General features: G+C 44.8%; 1 protein-coding gene across 1 annotated transcript in view; it reads left to right on the top strand.

Moving 5' to 3' along the window:
• ALDH1A1 (aldehyde dehydrogenase 1 family member A1) overlaps window positions 1-20,572 on the top strand; it is a 240,161-nt gene that overhangs the window by 93,401 nt on the left and 126,188 nt on the right. Inside the window, exon 5 of the mRNA XM_078675766.1 lies at window positions 1,819-1,880. Coding sequence (XP_078531892.1) covers window positions 1,819-1,880 — 62 coding nt within the window. The remainder of the gene's footprint in view (window positions 1-1,818; window positions 1,881-20,572) is intronic.

The raw sequence follows: 20,572 nt of genomic DNA, 5'->3' as shown, positions 1-20,572 counted from the left end.
AATCTTACCAAAGGTGTTCATTTGGGTAGAAAATAACTCTTGTTATTAAAGAGAACCCCTAACAAGAGTGTATATTTTAAATTCTGAATTTGTGCTTTTCCAGAATAAGTACTCTTAAACTATATTGGCTACCAGTATTAATTACATGTTACTCCTACACTGCACTTTGTAATCCTGTCTGATGTAACATTTCCTATACACGGATTTACACACCTGTGATTGTCTCTGTGCAATGTGTGTGTGATGTAAAGTGCTCTGACACCTTACACTGGTGTGAGTGGTGCTATAAAACTAAATGAATCAGAGAAACAGTGGTGCTGGAGAGTTGAGGGGCACTATTAAAGGGCAGTGGTGAGGGAATCCATGGCAGAGGTGGTCATGGGGGGGGCAACAAACAGTGTCGCACAGGGCACCACCAGAGTTAAAGCCAGCCCTGCTGGTTGTTAAACAAGGAACTCACTTGACAAACAACAACGGACCAGAAGATTTTGGAATGTGATGGCAATGGAAATTGTCTTATATGACTTATGTAAAGAAAGACACAAATTTAATGACATCTTGAAACCCACAATGACTGTCTTTCAGAACGAGGACTCGCACTTTGCATGTCCAAAAACATTGGGAGCAGTCAAAATGGCCTGGGACACTGAGCCAGTTATTCATGAAATATGGTTATAATCTTAAATATGAACAGAAGGACACTCTCCAAGAGGGGAAACACAGTGCTGATTTTCTCATGTAGTATGTCTCAAGAGAGATTGGGCCATATTATCAAGAAAGGACGATACATTATCGCCGCTTTTATCGGCAGGGAACTGTCGCTAAAGCGGCAATATTGGGCTTGATAATATGCCCTTGTGAATTCCCATAGAAGCCCAGGTTAACACCAGAACCTGGGCTTCTATGGGAATTCACAAAGGCATATTATCAAGCCCATTATCGCTGTTTTACCGGCAGTCTCTTGCCGATAAAAGCGGCGATAATGTATCGCTCTTTCTTGATAATATGGCCCATTATTTTAGTTGCAAGTGGTATTACTTGCATTGGGAGTTTGGTGGGGGGTACATATTTGGTCTTACCTAAACTTACTATGATATTTGTAACAAATGCGTAATAGAGCTTGCAAGGTGTTTTTTTGCTTAAATCTGTGTTATGCCTCATTTTACTTTTGAAAACTCAGAATAGGATGTATTTAGCATGTATGGTTCCCTATTCTGCCCAACTTTTAATGAGGGCCTCTGTCTCGCCTCGCTTTGTGGAGAACTAAGTTAAGGGATAGTCCCACGTGAAAAAATAAAAACATTCATATGACATATGACATTCTGCAGTATATGACCCTGTAGGTGTTTGCATGGAACAGTGGATTTGCATGGAAATCTAGGATTCTCATTAGGAGTTTTAATGTTCTCCTGAAAATGTTAAACCCACAGAAATCGTTTTAAGAAATCTTCCATGCACCCCTTACTAAAAAAAACATGTGGTTACTGGAGCAGCAGCGGCTGTTTAAAATCCTGTTGATTAGTGTCACCGAGGTTCTCATGATATCCTGTGTTGATCAAAATCCCCTCGAAACTAGAAGAGGAGAAACATTTTGCGGGGACAGAAAATGCCTCTCTTTTGTGGTTACTTAAATGACTGAAAGTATTTTTCTTATTATTAGAAATTCTAAGGACCAATTAAGTTAGCACGTCAAGCACATGATGCGACTGATTGTGTCATTTATCGGGGCTCGCAGTTAAATGTCGGCATACGTTTGCATATTTAGAACCTTCTCTGAGTTTTAGAAGCGCTTCTATACTTCTCTGTGCTCTCTTGCAGATGGAGACTTCTTTACATTTACAAGACACGAGCCTGTTGGTGTGTGCGGTCAAATTATTCCAGTGAGTATAAACTATTTTCATTGTTTACATAGCAAAATGATTGTGAACATTTTGATTGACACATGATTGATAATACAAACCGTGTCAATAAAATGAGATGGAAAGAGCAAAGTGTGTAGAATTGAAAAAAAATGTGTGTTCATTTTATATTGTTTGACACTGAATACTTACCAGTGACACAAAAATTCACTGTTATATGTACTCATAATTTTGGTATACTATAGTGACATCCTCCTTCAGGAACACAACTTGAAAGCACGTTCATGAGGGGCTCAGCTAATGTTAGACCATCAACATCAGAAGAGCAGTGCCTGGATTCTTTCCAAGGGCATCTATGAGGGCTTCTTAGTTGTGGGGATCCAAAGCTGCATAGTCCATAGGGTTCGACTTCAAAGCTCCTCTGTTTCCTCATCAACAACTTACAATCCGTGATTGCTGAAGATCTGTTACCTCCTCTCAAAAGTAACCCATCACCGGTCCTCCGCTTCACTGGGGAACAAGAGGTTCCCGGGTCTTTGGTTACTCAGAGTAATAGGTGTGGGCGCAGGCGACTCTTTGAAGATAATTTCTTCCTACTCTGGATTGAAAGAGCATCTTTTTTATCAAAGTGATGCATGACAACAAGGTAGGATAATATATAGACTTGCATCCTTTAGAGAATGCCTGCTGAGTCCTCTTCTCCATCCAATACACTTTTATGCCTTGGGGGATATGGGAGCTAATCCCAATATCCACCAAAGCAGTTTCAATAATGAATTGAACATGCTTTGCCTCTGTGTCTCCTTCTATTGTAAAGGTACAGTTACTGTTAGGCAGGACTTGGAGAGGGGTTTGCATACACCTCAGGAATAATTTACTCTATTTTGCACTGTGAGATATGTCTGCAGTGGACAATACCTCTTGTATCAGCCCATGACTCAGATGAATGGAAACACTAAATCGTATGCCTAGTATCATGTATGTCCCCTTGCTGGGTAATACATTGTTGCACTGAGCTTTGAGCTCTTCATTTTCAAGGCGATTTCATCTTGGCATAAAGACCCTGCCTGTTACTTTGAAGCATCTTTCCTTCTGCTGGTTTGGTGATCTGTGCGTGCGATCTGAGTTGAAAAGAAATCTTGGATGCACTATTATACATATGCCCCCAACTTTGTGATACCCAATCACTGTTCCATTGACAACGGCAAGGCAGCTAGACATCTCCTACAAGCAGAATTCCTGAGAAGGAACTTCTTTAAATTACTTTTCAGAGTGACCGGAAATTAGCCAGATCATTATATGAGTCGAATTCTGCTCTGGACACCTTCCTGAACTCAGTTAGGGCAATAATGTCCTCTGCTTGGTATATGAGTGTGTTGCCTTGCCCTGACTGCATGTGGAACTGGTATCTTGCCTTTAGTTGGCTCAACTGAAGCTTAGTAACCCCTAGGGCCAAAACCGGTTCTGTTCCCTGGTAAGATGCACCAAGTGTGCTACCTTTGCTGAAATGAGATTAGTGTCCATAACCTGGACTGTTGACGTGAAGTGGAGGTGGTAGATTTTTCTAAATTGATAGAAATGAACATACCTTTTTCTTTGCTTCAGAGAGAGTGTGGCCTACTTGACCCAATCATGCAAAGTTCTACTTAAGTGTGACACCCGACTCTTTGGCTGACATCCTGTGTGTATGTTGTGTTCATTTATGTGTAGTATGGCTTTTAACAAGACTCCGTGGTATGGTGCAAGTTTATTTGCTGGGATCAGTGGGATCCATTACGGATAGCCCCTGTTTGACATGGCACAAGGTAGCGGGAGGAAAACAACTTTGTCAGACAGTGGAAGTGCATTTTCTGCATCCTTTAAGCTGAAGATAGGAGGCCTAGACACTAAAGTGAGGAAGGCTGGACAAAGGACTACCCTTAAACATTCTGTGAGGACCTTTCAGCTGCGAATTGTTGATCAGCCTTTCTTTAGGAGGTCCATTTGCTGGATATACGGGTATTGGGGGAAATCAGCACATCCAGTTGTTCAAGCTGAGAAAAAAGTTTATAGGCAGAGCTTGTCCTTTTTTCTTTCACTGATTGGTGCTTCAGGAAGGCTGGTGACAGTCAGATGCAGAGTCTTCACACTTCCTTGTGTCCATGTTTTGGATAGTCCTGCTTGGAGCCATCCTGATCACTACTTGCTTCGAGAGACATCACCTTGCAAAAAAGGCTGTATCTGTGCTAAAGTAAAAAAATGACATTTTGTAAAGGAACCACCTCAGTTACAGGACTTTAAAGAGTGGATCAACATCCCCTGTCTAGAAAATGAGTATGTGTGATCCAAGCCATCCAAACTTTGTCCCTCTTCCAAATTTTTTTTTGCCCAAGCAAGGGAGTGCTCCACTGAGTACTTGGAGAACTAATGTGACCTAGGGCTGGTGCCGGTCTGAAAGCTAGTCTTTCAATGATGAAGAGACATTAACGGTAGTCCGCACAAAGTGGGTCTGCTTAACCCCTTAGGTGCTCACTTCAGCCCCTGGCCATCACGCGTCACGGTGGGCGTGTGGCATGATAGCCGGGGGCCGTACAAATTCCACCCATTCGTTAATTCTCCTGCATAGTGGGAGAATTAATACCGCGTGCAAGGGGTTAAAGCCTAGAAGCCTGCCTGGCTGCATGCTTAGAGATGGAGGGAGAGTGCCTAGCCCTGTAGGAAAAGAGACTGTCCAGGTAAAGCACATTCATGCTGACGGTGAGTGGACCCTTCACTAGAAGCAGACTTGTGCTCAGGAGTGTGCCCTAAGATGATCTAAGCTGAGAGGCATCACGTGGTCTCCAGACATGGTTTATTTGGCAAACTTCATGTAGTAAAAGCTTCAAGTGCCAGCATGACATTTGGCATCGTCACCATTTTGAAAGGGCTCTGAGTGCTGCTACCAACGAGCTTTAATCCAGATGTCACCACCAATATAGGCAGAAGACACCCTAATGACTCGGAGGTTGCAACTGCTGAAGAAGGACAATAAGGGGCCGTACCTGCTGTCTGGTGCCCTTAGCTATGATACCTGAGATGCAGGCGACTAAGTAAAATCCTCAAACATGCCTACTGGAAAGTTTTCACACACTCACAAGAGAAAACAAGAAAGTAGATTAAATGTTGTGCTGCTACTGACAATGCGCAGGATCACAATGGTTTGGAAGGCCATTCATGCAAACGGATGGCAAACTTTGGTGACCAAGGCATTCCTACATAGGATAAAATAGCAAACAAATTGTCCTATGCTCATGAGAACTGAAGTTAGGAAAATTCATCAAGAAATTTGACGAGAGACCACCCTGAGTCCCACAGACACGGAAGGAAAGAATCCCACACCTCTGAAGACACACTTTGAGAAACAAGGCAACACGTACATGTAAAGGTACACCATTGAGTAGAACCTAGGGAGGAACACGTTTAACAAGCTACTCAAGTAAAAGAGGAGGATCTGTACGAGAAATATAAATATGCAGACAACATCCTTTGGAAAAAGCAACACAAGACTAGCCATAGAATACATACAGGGAAATAAACACATGGCCTCAAAGCAAAGTAAATGTGCAGCTACACCTTACTGACTGCTTTCACAAACACTATGCAACCTTATGACTTATTAACCTGATCTCCTGAACTGTGCAACATTGCAATCACATCAGCACCTGAAAAATATGGCCAGGCCTCCTAAGGGCACATTGTGCTCTCTATCTTCTGGCATAATGACCACATCACTATGTTTGAATTAATCTACTTTTTAACATCACATTTTGGTAAAAAATAGGACCATGGATTGTGTTTCCTCTGACTTCCTGGTTACCATGTTCACCTGCTCATGTACCCATAGTAAGGGTGGTTGAAATATTCTGTTCTGCCGGCGGATTGGTAGACTTGGAGCAATACTGCCAATCGCCACATGGCAGATTCTTTTCTTGTGCATGGCTCCAGAATGGTAAATTGGTGAACTCAAGTAAGATTTGGTGATCCATAGTGCGATTTCCAGTCTCTAGGAGGACATCCGGTGAGATTTTTGTGTAACGCGGACAGTCACAACCGTTTGCGGTCCAAAGGCCGCGGCTCGAGTAGAAAATCTACTCGAGTGGCAGCAAAATCAGCTCGAGTAGCTGCGTCCTCTGGTGCACCGCGTGTTGCAGGTCGCACTTATTTTTCAGCACGGAATGGGCTCCCGGTGCTACTAAATCCCAGCACAACATGCCTATTTCCTCCCATTGGTGGAACTCCAAGGAATCCCGCAGAGATTTTATGTAACTTCCCGGAATTCTACAGAGTCAGATTCCACGAGTTTCATGCACCCCAATCCATAGCAATGATAGTAGATTATTACTGTCCCAAAACCAATTCTATATAAGGATGCTCGCTCAGCATGCACCAAACTCATTTCAGAAACCCCATACTAAACTGTAAGTTCAGCATGTTAAAGGAACAAACCTACACCTGTGAAGTGACATCTCAAAAACTCGTGGCTCCAGCATTGCAGGATAACAATCTGTTTGTGTGTATCGTCTGCAGTTTGTTTTGACCTTCCAGCTTAGACTGCTGCAGGACAAGATGGCCTCTCGGATCTGTGAAAGGCTACAGGATGATTAGCCTCCTCATTCAAAGAAAGCTCCTGTCAAGGGAGACAATGCTGAATAAAGAGTGGTAGCATGATCTCTTGAGCTTTGATGATGCCCCCAGGGGCACACAGCTACATGCCTAACATTATAAGATCCATGATTTCCTATGTTCCTCCAGAATATGTTGATATACACTTCTCTCTCCCTACTGCAGTGTTATACCAACCCATCTCTGGAACATTCAAATCCAAGGGTCCACACATATCACCCTCAGTAGACCTATGCTCCTGTCGGAGCCTGTATCCACAGTGGCAACATTATGACTGCTTACCCCCCTGTCAAGCAGCCACAGATTCAAACACAATCCCTGCAGACCTAGATATGACCCCTGGAGGCCACTTCCATTTGCGACCCTATGCCTATCTCTCCTTACACAAGTCTAGTGGGGATATCCTGGCAAGAGGGTATTTTTCCAGGGCAGCAAGGGTAGGCCTGTCGGTGCATTGTCCCACATACCAATCTTCAGTCACATGAATAAAAGATCTGAATGAATATCCCAGTTTTCAGCTTTTTCACTGCAATTTACCCACACCTATGGCCACAGGAGCTAGGGAGGGCCAGCAGAATCCTAGGCCAGGCACTTAGGCGCCCAAACAGAGCAACAGTAGTTCGAAACACTGTCATCATCCTTGACATTTTTCAAGCCACCCTCCTCCCAACCCATTCAAAGCACTGCCCCCTCCTGCATTTTCTCAGTGTTATGGTTGTTCGATGCCATATTGCTAATGAGCCACCCATACATTTCTATCTTTCTTTTTATCAGTCTCCCATTGCTGACCTTTGCCCATTTCCAGGTATTAGCCCTGCACCTCCATAATGGCAAAGGTCGCGTGGTTTCAGTTAGCTTACCTGTGATTCCCTGAAGAATGCATGTGTGCCTTAAGAAATGGAAGCTCTTCTCCACTAGCTTCTGTATGATACGAAAGTAAGGAACAAGGGGGCATATTTTCAAGGGCCTTATCACCACTTTAGCTGGAGTTTTTCCCGTTAAAGGGGCGATAATTTGATTGCCCTATTAACAAGCTGTCGCTAACAGCAGTTAGCGACAGTTTGTAGACGATAGCGAGCGGTTTGGGGCCCGCTTTGCATGTCAGCGATATTTATCGCTAATGACATGCAAAGTGGGCGTACCCAACCTGTTAGCGACTGAAAGCAGTCGCTAACATCGCTATCGCCTATTATCAACGAAGGCACAGCGATGAAAAAATGTGCGCTAAGCGTGAATATCGTCAAAAACAAACGCCTGCTTAGACCACTTCTTAACCAGTATATCCAATGGGAGTTGGATATTCAGGTTAAGACCCTATTGGCGTTAATGCCTGAATATCGCTGGATTTCCAGCGATATTCACGCATTGAGCCGCTATCACCGGATATTTTATTGCATTTAAAATAAACGTTGCTAATAGCACGTTATCTCTGCGATAAAATCCGGCAATGCGCGGCAATACAAAAATATCGCTAAGCTCATTTAGCAATAAATATCGCTAGTTGTTGATATTAAGCCCCACAGTGACCTATTGATTTCATTACCTTGATGTGAGAAAGATATTTGCCTGGATGTGTAGTAGCCCCAGTGTATTGACTGGCATGTCTGGGGCACAGCTATGCCCATGCTATTCTAAAAAGTAACTGTGAGTACGGAGCTCAAACGCTTTCTGTGTGCTGAAGCACACTCTACCCTTTATTCTGCTTCTTTGGCTTTGAGTTGTTATTTCTCATAAACTCTCTCTTCTGATGTTTTTTGCATGAAATGCACGCTTCACTGAGGGGACAACACTGAGGCCAGGCAGTCAGATATTAAGCAGACATGCCCTTCTTTATGTGGTGAGATGACAGTCTACCCAGGTGCTCGCTCAATGGCTTATTATACCAAGTGGGACGTGGCAAAATTTGATACCACCATGCAGAGGCCTACCAAACCATAGTCACATCATCAATCACACCCCCTATGCCACTGGGAGGCAATAGAGCTGAGTCATAGTAACTTGGACAAGAAGTGATGAGGGCAGGTGGTCAATACAAGATTATAGCTCAGCCTTTGGGACCTATGAGACTACTCTCCCCCATCCACCATTCATTTACTTTGAGTGGGCAGTGTTGGACTAGCATGTCCTAGTATTTCCAGGCCACAGTAAGTCTGAGGACAGTAGATGAACTACTCTAGTGTGTTCCGTCTGGTAAGCCTGGGTACGGTTATAGGTTGATCTGAGTGGGATTGTCATTGTACATCAAGATTGGTTAATAATTCTAATCGGTCTCATTGTAGCTGTAATTACTGTGTGCCTTGCGTTTATTTTGCAATAAGTATACATTTCTGCATGTATTTTTCATAAACATACAATAGGTTTACGTAGACATGCAGTTTATTGCTAAATAAATAGCATCTGTACACAGTATCCATAGGCAGGTGAAGAGTTAATAAAGTTTTAAAATGACAATCTGCTGCATGCCAGTAATTGCAAATGTTAAGTGTATGCAGATGTATGTGCAGATTCCGATAAGCGTTTGAGGTAAGCAGACCTAGCAAAAATTATCAAACCAGCCCTGCTCCCGTAGTCTCTTCATGATCAATCCATCGATAGATCAATTCATCCATCCATCCTCTCTTCCGCCTTCTCTTTCTTCCCCCTCTCATTGCTTTCTCTGTACATGCCCCTCCACCTTCTTTGTCTCTTTTGAAGCCTCCCATTTCTTCTGCAGTTAACCAAAGGGAGCTGGAGAAAGTAACAGAAGCACCAGGAGCTGCCCTATTCTTTAAAACCGGCCTCCAGCTCACCGAGGAATATGCCCGGTGTAATAAAAGGCCTGTCCAGCCCTGTATTGCTTATTCATTGGATAAGACTGCTGACTTAAATGCATCAATTGGATAGTCCTCTTTTGAAAATATACTTCTTGGTTTTGCATCCGGTTTGATCCTAGTGATGGAAGCTACACACCTGCGTCCATACATATGGTTGTGTTGTGTTATTTGTTATTTATTTGCACTGTACCAATATATACTCATTTGCATCAACAAAGACATTTTTTTGGTGTCTGGGTTGTGTTTACACAAATGCTGATCATCTTTCCCTTTGTTTCTAGCCTTACTTGCTCTTCTTCTTCAACTGTTTCAATTTTTCATTTCTCATTCTCACGTGCGATTAACGTTGTCAGCTTCATAATTGCTTTTAACCCCTTCGCTGCTAGGCCTTTTCCCCTCCTGTGCTAAGCCTTTTTTTGGCGATTTGGGGTAGTGCGCGCTTAGGCCCCTGTAACTTTTTGACCACATAATGTATCCACGCCAAATTTGCGTCCTTTTCTTCCAACATCATGTGGATTTTAAAGGTGCCCAGGGTTTGTGGATTCCCTTGGAGGGGTCCCGGAAATTAACCAAAATATAGTGAAATTTTCGTTTTTTTTCAGAAAAATGGGAAAAACGGGCTGCAAATGAAAGCCTCTGGGTTTTTCCCTGCAAATGGTATCAAAAAAGGGTTTGTGGGGCTTAAATCTCCATTTTCTCAGCTTTTAGGGAATGACAGTCTTTTGTCAGAGAACCAACATTTTTCACACAGTTTTGGCATTTTTCTGGGACATAGCCTATTTTTGCTATTTTTAGAGCTTTCCACCTCCTTCCAGTTAATGGTAGAAATGAGTTTGAAAGCAATAAGGGATCCTGTAAAGCTATACATTTTCAAAACGTAGACAACATTCTGAATTCAGAAAGGGGTCATTTGTCTAAATCCATGAAGGTTTCTTTATAGAAACTAACAGTTAAATATTGGAATAATTGAAAATTTGTTGAAAAAAACAGCCTTTTGTCTCAACGTTTTCACCTATAACTTCTTGTAATTTTGACAGCTCTTGGAAAGCAATGTACCGTTACATTTGTTAGACCTTCCTGGTTGTGGGGATATATAGGACTTGTAGTTTCTTCAAGAACCTGACGAACCCAGATCCAAAAACTGAGCAGCAACTTGCAATGTTTTTTTTTTATTTACTGGGTATAGAGCACTTATTCTTGGAAAATGTATATGTGGAAAAATCGGTATGAAAAACACCTATGTATTTCAAATTATAGAGTTTAGAAACAGTGTATAATTGCACATTTTCAAAATTGGGAATACTCATACTAGCATGAGAATTATTGGTCATTTTTTAAAAAAGATTATTTTTTTTACACAATGTCTTTCATTGGGAAGGGAGAAATGCATGAAAACTCAATTGGTAATAACAGTTGATTTACAAATCTGAATTACCCTAAGTCTCCCGATAAAAACGGTACCTCACTTGTGTGGGTCGGCCTTGTGCCTGCGACAGGAAACGGCGCAAAATTCAACGTGGTCACACCTCAATGTTGCAGTTAAAAATTGACCCTTTTATGGCAAAGTGCCTACCTGTAGTTTTTGCACCCTAGCTCTGCCGGCACCTAGGGAAACCTAGCAAACCCATACATTTTTGAAAACTAGACACCCAGGGGAATTCAGGATGGGGGTGACTCGACTGCCTACCACCAGGTTCTGTTACCCAGAATCCCTTGCAAAGCTAAGAAATTGACAAAAAAAACAAATTTTCCTCACATTTCTGTGGTGGAAAGTTCTGGAATCTGCGTGGATCAACAAATTTACACCCACCCAGCGTTCCCCCGGGTCTCCCAAAAAAAATTCTACCTCACTTGCCTGGGTCTGCCTAGTGCCTGCGACAGGAAACAGCGCAAAACGCAACGTGGTCGCACCTCAATTTCACAGTGAAATCGTGCCCTTTTTGGGGATAGAGACTACCTGTAGTTTTTGCACCCTAGCTCTGCCGGCACCTAGGGAAACCTAGCAAACCTATACATTTTTGAAAACTGGACACCCAGGGGAATTCAGGATGGGGTGATGTGGTCTGTTACCCGGAATGCCTTGCAAAGCTAAGAAATTGACAAAAAAACGCATTTTCCTCACATTTCTGTGGTGGAAAGTTCTGGAATCTGCGTGGATCAACAAATTTCTACCCATCCAGCGTTCCCCCGGGTCTCTCGATAAAAATGCTACCTCACTTGCCTGGGTCTGCCTAGTGCCTGCGACAGGAAACAGCGCAAAACGCAACGTGGTCGCACCTCAATTTCCCAGTGAAATCGTGTCCTTTTTGGGCAAATAGACTACCTTTAGTTTTTGAGCCCGAGCTCTGCCGGCACCTAGGGAAACCTAGCAAACCTATACATTTTTGAAAACTAGACACCCAGGGAAATTCAGGATGGGGTGACTCGACTGCCTACCACCAGGTTCTGTTACCCAGAATCCCTTACAAAGCTAAGAAATTGACAAAATAAACGCATTTTCCTCACATTTCTGTGGTGGAAAGTTCTGGAATCTGCGTGGATCAACAAATTTCTACCCACCCAGTGTTCCCCCGGGTCTCCTGAAAACAATGCTACCTCACTTGCCTGGGTCTGCCTAGTGCCCCTTGATAGGAAACAGCGCAAAACGCAACGTGGTCGTACCTCAATTTCCCAGTGAAATCGTGCCCTTTTTGGACAAAGAGACTACCTTTTGTTTTTGAGCCCTAGCTCTGCCGGCACCTAGGGAAACCTAGCAAACCTATACATTTTTTAAAACTACACACCCAGGGGAATTCAGGATGGGGTCATTCGACTGCCTACCACCAGGTCAGGTTCTGTTACCCAGAATCCCTTGCAAAGCTAAGAATTTGACAAAAAAAAGCATTTTCCTCACATTTCTGTGGTGGAAAGTTCTGGAATTTGTTCTGGAAAGTTCGGGTCTCCCGATAGAAATCCTACCTCACTTGCCTGAGTCTGCCTAGTGCCTGCGACAGGAAACAGCGCAAAACGCAACGTGGTCGCACCTCAATTTCCCAGTGAAATCGTGCCCTTTTTGGACAAAGAGACTACCTTTTGTTTTTGAGCCCGAGCTCTGCCGGCACCTAGGGAAACCTAGCAAACCTATACATTTTTGAAAACTAGATACCCAGGGAAATTCAGGATGGGGTGACTCGACTGCCTACCACCAGGTTCTGTTACCCGGAATCCCTTGCAAAGCTAAGAAATTGACAAAAAAAACGCATTTTCCTCACATTTCTGTGGTGGAAAGTTCTGGAATCTGCGTGGATCAACAAATTTCCACCCACCCAGCGTTCCCCCGGGTCTCCCGATAAAAATGCTACATCACTTGCCTGGGTCTGCCTAGTGCCTGCGACAGGAAACAGCGCAAAACGCAACGTGGTCGCACCTCAATTTCCCAGTGAAATCGTGCCCTTTTTGGGCAAATAGACTACCTTTAGTTTTTGAGCCCGAGCTCTGCCGGCACCTAGGTAAACCGAGCAAACCTATACATTTTTGGAAACTAGACACCCAGGGAAATTCAGGATGGGGTGACTCGACTGCCTACCACCAAGTTCTGTTACCCAGAATCCCTTGCAAAGCTAAGAAATTGACAAAAAAAATGCATTTTCCTCACATTTCTGTGGTGGAAAGTTCTGGAATCTGTGTGGATCAACAAATTTCCACCCACCCAGCGTCCCCCTGGGTCTCCCGATAAAAATGCTACCTCACTTGCCTGGGTCTGCCTAGTGCCTGCGACATGAAACAGCGCAAAACGCAATGTGGTCGCACCTCAATTTCCCAGTGAAATCGTGCCCTTTTTGGACAAAGAGACTACCTTTTGTTTTTGAGCCCTAGCTCTGCCAGCACCTAGGGACACCTAGCAAACCTATACATTTTTGAAAACTAGACACCCAGGGGAATCCAGGATGGGGTGATTCGACTGCCTACCACCAGGTTTTGTTACCCAGAATCCCTTGCAAAGCTAAGAAATTGACAAAAAAAGAAATTTTCCTCACATTTCTGTGGTGGAAAGTTCTGGAATCTGCGTGGATCAACAAATTTCCACCCACCCAGCGTTCCCCCAGGTCTCCCGAAAAAAATGGTACCTCACTTTCGTGGGTAGGCATAGTGGCTGCAACAGGAAAAGGTTCAAATCGTACGGTGGTGAATTTAAAATACCCTATAGCAAAATTACCTTGATTTTTTTGGGGGGGCACCTGAGTTTTTGGCCCGGGGCTCAGTGGCCATCTTTGGAAACTACCAAACCCAAACAGTTCTGAAAACTAGACACCCGGGGGAGTCCAGGGAGGTATGGCATGCGTGGGTCCCCCAATGTTTTCCTACCCAGAATTCTTTGCAAACCTTAAAATTAGGTAAAAAAAAAACCACTTTTCCAAACTTTTTTGTGTGGGATCTCCGTGCCGGCAAAAATGTCCTACTACCCAGCGTTCCCCTTGTTATGCCGAGTAAAATGATACCTCACTTGTGTGGGTGCCCCAAAGCCGAACAGGCTAAAAATGAATTTTTAAAAAATGTAGTATTTAGGTTTGACAAATTAAGCACCCCACCTTAGTCACAGGCCTTTGGCCCACCCACACAAGTGAGGTATCATTTTACTCGGGAGATCAAGGGGAACGCTGGGTGGTAGGAAATTTGTGCCGGCTGGGCGATCCCACCCAAAAATGTATGGAAAAGTGTTTTTTTAACCTAAATTTAAGGTTTGCAGGGATTTCTGGTTAGGAAAACATTGGGGGACCCACGCATGCCATACCTCCCTGGACTCCCCCGGGTGTCTAGTTTTCAGAACTGTTTGGGTTTGGTAGTTTCCAAAGATGCCCGCCAAGCCCTGGACCAAAAACTCATGGGAACCCGCCTTGCAAAACCAAATTGTTTTGAATGAATTAAGTTTTCAATTTGAGAGCGTGCGATTCTGGGGACAATATCGCATGGAAATTGTGACAGACAATTTCAAGTTTGCAGGAGATTGTGGATAAAAAACAACAATAGAATTCACCAGAAAGACATGACCATATACTACCATGATTTAACAATAATATCTAAATTTAGTAAGTTATTTATAGCTATAATATACACCTTAACAGAGTTACTCAAAAGTCAAACATTCAAGCACGGCTATCTATTCCTCAAAGACACACACATACAGGTTGGATTTGGCACGAGGGCGAGTGATGGTTCAGTACATAGAATTTTATTAACATGATATTTCAAAAAATGAAATGCTCTGTCAATAAATAAATGCATAAAAACCGAACCTGTAACTCGCAACTCGTGAGCTGTAAAGCCACGACAAGGCACCAACCGTTTTACAGGCCATTCACGCACCTTTCGTACCTGATACAAACCAGACCATTGACACCATCTGGAAGGAAAAACAACACATTACAACAATCACAATAAGGGACAAGGTACACCCTACTGCAGAAAGAGAAAAAAACAAATATTACTGCACAGCCATCCAATCCGCAAGCACACACACATACTGGTTGGATTTGGCACGAGGGTGAGTGATGATTCAGTACATACAATTGTTACATACAATTGTATTCGCAAGTAATTTCACAAAAATGAAATAGACTGCGTATAATTGAAAGTATGATTAACTGAACCACTGACTCACAGCTTGTGAGCTGTAAAGCCACGTCAAGGCACAAACCTCTTTACAGGCCATTCATACACCTTTTGTACGTGTGACACATACAAAACATTCACACCACCAGCCGTGGACCCATCACATTTCTTTTTTTTTTTTTTTTTTTTGTTCCTCATCTCAACCATGGCTTAATCCGTCAGTACCGTGGACAGGGAAGAGTAAAATATATGAGATAGACAAGTTGTCTCAGTCCAAGACTGGTTGGGGTGTAATCGTAGTTCGAATCCGTCAAAACCCTACAGCAATGTCATTCTCCCAACTGATCCCTACCACTTGTGTACCATTTGACAAATAGATACCATTAACCAGTTTCCACCATTGCTATTAGTACCAATTCGCCTAAGAGAAAGGGCAAAGGGGTAAAGCAAAAAGAGTGTATCATGGCTTCGTAATCATTGGAACTGGGGGAGAAAAAAAAAACCCAGCTCAAATTATTGGGACAATCGAGTTTCAGCCAAAAAGCTCTTTTGTCAGGTTTTTTCCTGCCTTGGATAGATCCATTTTTGATATTTGTAGCATGGAGGAACACCAGTCATGTAGCGACGGAGGAGATACCTCTTTCCAACGCTTGCAAATTTCACGTCGAGCCACCAACATACAGCAGAACAAGAGGTTGTTATTTGGACTTCGCTTTTTATCCACTACTCCAAAAATTACTAGCCGGAGATCTATAATCACGGTGGAGCCTATTGAAGATGTTAATTTATTGCCTATTGATTGCCAGTAAGATGTTACAAGTGGGCAATCATAAAACATGTGTGCGTCCGAGTCTGCCAGTTGGCCACAACGGGCAAAGGCCACTGGTTCGCCTGTTGAAATTTTAGACAATCTCTGAGGACAATAGTAAGCCCTGTGAAGGGTATAGAGGTGGTTTCTACGAAGCCAAGCAGGTTTGACAATATCCCAGAGAACATTGCAGGAGGTTAACCATAGTTCATGCAAGTTTATAGCAGGCAACAGGGAGCCCCACAACTGGTCTGGGAGAAGGAATTCCCCATCAATTTCCTCTAAAATTAGGCTGTAAAAGAAGGAGACCTCCTTGGGCGCAGGAGTCTTGTCAAGTAAAGAAGATTCCAGTTGGCTACTTCCTACTAGAGGTAGTTGTTGGTGACGAGGAGGCCCAGTTCTTTGTGCTTGTGCCCAGCTTGAGATTTGTAGAAATTTTAATCTAGAAAAATTAGGGCCCACCTTACTCACTAGATGTTCCCAGGAGAACATATCCCCTTCAAAAAACAGGTCTCCCCATGTAGAGATTCCAGCGTCTTTTAATGGACTTATCAATGAGTTGTTAGCCCAACCAGGAGGAGCAGGGAGATCCCCTATGGGAGATCTATTAGAGTGATAGCCTATTTTGGTGGTGACTCTAAGATTATACCAGGTTCTTGCTAGGCCCTGCAACACCTTTAGTTTAATATTTTTAAAGAATTTGGGGTCACCGAACTTGAATAAGAACCCCAACTGACTTAGACCTTCACACTGTAGTAATGTTGAAAACATCAACCCGATGCCTCAATCAGATGGAGTTTTAAGTAACATTCGGGCGTGTGTCAACTGAAAGGCCCAAGCATAGATCTGGATGTCTGGACCTGCCAAGCCACCCCTCTCCCTACAACACCTCAGTTTCCTCCAAGCTATTCTTGCACTCCTGTTCTTCCAGACGAATGAGGTGATGTCACTCTGTATCTTGGCTATCAATGTTTTATCAAAATAGAGTGGTAGACTATTGAAGATAAAGGTCAACCTAGGTAAGATAGACAACTTAACTAAGTTTGACCGGCCCAGAAGTGTTAGTGGAAGATGTCCCCAAGAACTCATTAGTTTCCTGCATTCTTTAGCCACCAAAGTGAGGTTAGTAGAGGCGCTCAAATTGATATCCTTGACAATTTTTATGCCTAGATATCTCATGTTGTCACAGGGTTGCACAGGAAGTCCCGTTGCTACGCTGTTCCACACTATGACCTCGGTCTTGGTGGCATTTACTTCATAGCCAGAGATGTTACCAAATTGTCGTGCTAAGTTTATGACTGTCGGAAACGCAGAGCTGATATCTGAAGTTATAATCATGATATCATCAGCATATAGGGATACCTTTTTTTCCCAATCTCTATATCTGAAAGGTATGATGTTGTTGTCCTCCCGAATTTTTGGAGCAAATGGCTCAATATAGAGATCGAAAAGCAGGGGCGATAACGGGCAGCCCTGTCATGTTCCCCTTGTGATAGCAAATGGTTCCGACAGTCTGCCATTAACCAAGACCGAAGCAGATGGATTATGGTATAGCAGTTCCACCGCTCTGCAGAAGGCCCGACCCACGCCGAATTTTTCCAAGGCCCCCGACAGGTACACCCAGTTGACCCTGTCGAAGGCCGTGGCTGCGTCCAACGTGAGAATAGCTAAGGGTAACGATGAGCTAGTTGCCATATCGATCGCTCCTATTAAGTCGTACGTCAATTCGAAGAGCTGGCGACCTTTAACAAAGCCCTTTTGATTAGAATGCAGGACTGAGGGAGCGACCTGCCCCAACCTCTTAGCTAAAAGTGACGCAAAGATCTTGTATTTAACAACAAGGGGTGGTGATGGACAGAGTTTCTGAATTAAGCAGAATACTCTCACCCAGTCAAGAGATCAGGGCTAGATCCAACACCGTTTTTTAGCTCACGGCACCATCCCAGTACAGAACCTGGCTATATGCAAATTAGTCTGTTCCTGTCCCAGTGCATGATGGGAACAGGGCAAACCAAACTACCAAGCCAATTCTTAAACTGGGAAAGAAACAAGCTTCCGGGGACCGGTTTCTGCCATTTCAGGCGTCGTCAGCCCGGCTTGCTTGAATCCTGATGGTGCAATGAGCAAGGGACTCACATCTGAGTATACCCTTCCACGCTTAGGGTGGACAAAATATTTAACAACAAGGGGTGGTGATGGACAGAGTTTCTGAATTAAGCAGAATACTCTCACCCAGTCAAGAGATCAGGGCTAGATCCAACACCGTTTTTTAGCTCACTGCACCATCCCAGTTCAGAACCTGGCTATATGCAAATTAGTCTGTTCCTGTCCCAGTGCATGATGGGAACAGGGCAAACCAAACTACCAAGCCAATTCTTACACTGGGAAGGAAACAAGCTTCCGGGGACCGGTTTCTGCCATTTCAGGCGTCGTCGGCCCGGCTTGCTTGAATCCTGATGGTGAAATGAGGTGAAGAATTGGCTTGGTAGTTTGGTCTGCCCTGTTCCCATGATGCACTGGGCCAGGGACAGACTAATTTGCATATAGCCAGGTTCTGAGCTGGGATGGGGCAGTGAGCTAAATAACGGTGATGGATCAAGCCCTGATCTTTGGACTGGGTAAGAGTGGTCTGCTTAATTCAGACACTCTGTTCATCACCACCCCCTTTTCTGAATCGTTTTTGGCCACTATAGGTGTGGCAGGGTATACTCAGACATGAGTCCCTTGCTCACTGCTCCATCAGGATTCAAGCAAGCCGGGCCGACGAGGCTGAAATGCCAGAAACCGGTCCCCGGTAGCTTGTCTCCTTTCTGGTGAAGAATTGGCTTGGTAGTTTGGTCTGCCCTGTTCCCATGATGCACTGGGCCAGGGACAGACTAATTTGCATATAGCCAGGTTCTGAGCTGGGATGGGGCAGTGAGCTAAATAACGGTGATGGATCAAGCCCTGATCTTTGGACTGGGTAAGAGTGGTCTGCCTAATTCAGACACTCTGTTCATCACCACCCCCTTTTCTGCAAAGATCTTGTAGTCAGGGTTGAGTATTGAAATAGGGCGATACGAACCACAGGCGGTGGAGGCCTTTCCTGGTTTCAAAATGAGCATGATCGAAGCATTATTCCACGATGTGGCCGGTAAATCACCCTCCATCAAGACTTGATTGAATAACTTAGCAAGGAAGGGAGCAATATCAGCCACAAGATGTTTATAGATCTCGGCGGACCCATCACATTTCAACACTCACACCAGCAAACAGCGCCATTCAAGGGCCCATCACTTTCACACGCCCACATTTCTGACACTGCCACTACACAAAATGATGGACTGCGTGGAGTGTCACTCAACTAGCAGTGTGTGTAGTGACCAACAGAAAGTAACTACTCACACACCGCCAGCCGAGCGCCAGTCCACCCACACCACCATCCAAGCACCAGACTATGCACACCGCCAGCCAAACACCACTCAGCGCACACCGACAGCCAAGCACAACTCCGTGCACAGACAGCCAAGTACCACTCCACGCACACCACCAGCCAAGCGCCACTCCACACACACCGCCAGCCAAGCACCACTCCGTGCACAGACAGCCAAGTACCACTCCACGCACACCACCAGCCAAGCGCCACTCCACACACACCGCCAGCCAAGCACCACTCCGTGCACAGACAGCAAAGTACCACTCCACACACACCATCCAGCCAAGCGCCACTCCACACACACCACCAGCCAAGCACCACTCCATGCACAGACAGCCAAGTACCACTCCACGCACACCACCAGCCAAGCGCCACACACACCGCCAGCCAAGCACCACTCTGTGCACAGACAGCAAAGTACCACTCCACGCACACCACCAGCCAAGCGCCACTCCACACACACACCGCCAGCCAAGCACCACTCCGTGCACAGACAGCCAAGTACCACTCCACACACACCATCCAGCCAAGCGCCACTCCACACACACCGCCAGCCAAGCGCCACTCCACACACACCACCAGCCAAGCACCACTCCACACGCACCACCAGCAAAGCACCACTCCGTGCACAGACAGCCAAGTACCACTCCACGCACACCATGCAGCCAAGCGCCACTCCACACACACTGCCAGCCAAGCACCACTCCGTGCACAGACAGCCAAGTACCACTCCACACACACCATCCAGCCAAGCGCCACTCCACACACACCGCCAGCCAAGCACCAGCCTGCACACACCACAAACACATTTAGAATTCTTTTTTTTTTCAAAATAACACTAAACAAATGGAAATACCTACAAATCAGCTAACACAAATTCTAAAACTAAACACATTGCACTAATGCCAATCCTTGAAACAAACAATTTTTTTTTACAGAATACAGACCAGGCAATTCCTTTTACAGCTCATTAAAACTCCCAAAACTGGGGGGAGGAGCTACGCTACGAATCAAGATGGCCGCGTAAGCTCCCAGCTCCCCTGACCTCCGCCAGCAGCTCGATTATCCTGTCTTCAATCCTGACCTTACACCTGATTTCCTTGTTTATGAAGGTCTACTGCTTCTAAAGGTGCAATCCCGAGATTTCTACCTCATCGGCTGACGAAGATACGCCGTGTTTCCATTCTCGGACTGAGCCCGGTCTCCCAAAGAGTGCCTGAATTGTTGACTTTTTGTGACGATCCTTTGAACGATCTACACCGAGGACACACCAGCGTGCCACGCCTGCTGCTGTGGTGGGGGTCTGGTGCCCGGAGACCTTGCTGCCCTCCCGGGGTCGACCGGCTGGGGCCCTCCCTGACGGCGAAGGTGTGTTCTGTAAGACGAGGAGCGCCCATTACTTGATATCAGATTTGCGTGGCCTGCGACTCCGGAGCAGCCGTCCTCC

The sequence above is a fragment of the Lissotriton helveticus genome, chromosome 2_1 (assembly GCF_964261635.1).
Source record: "Lissotriton helveticus chromosome 2_1, aLisHel1.1, whole genome shotgun sequence".
Lineage (NCBI taxonomy): Eukaryota > Metazoa > Chordata > Amphibia > Caudata > Salamandridae > Lissotriton > Lissotriton helveticus.
Note: the sequence above shows the minus strand (reverse complement) of the source record. Positions and strands in the feature narration are given on the sequence as shown.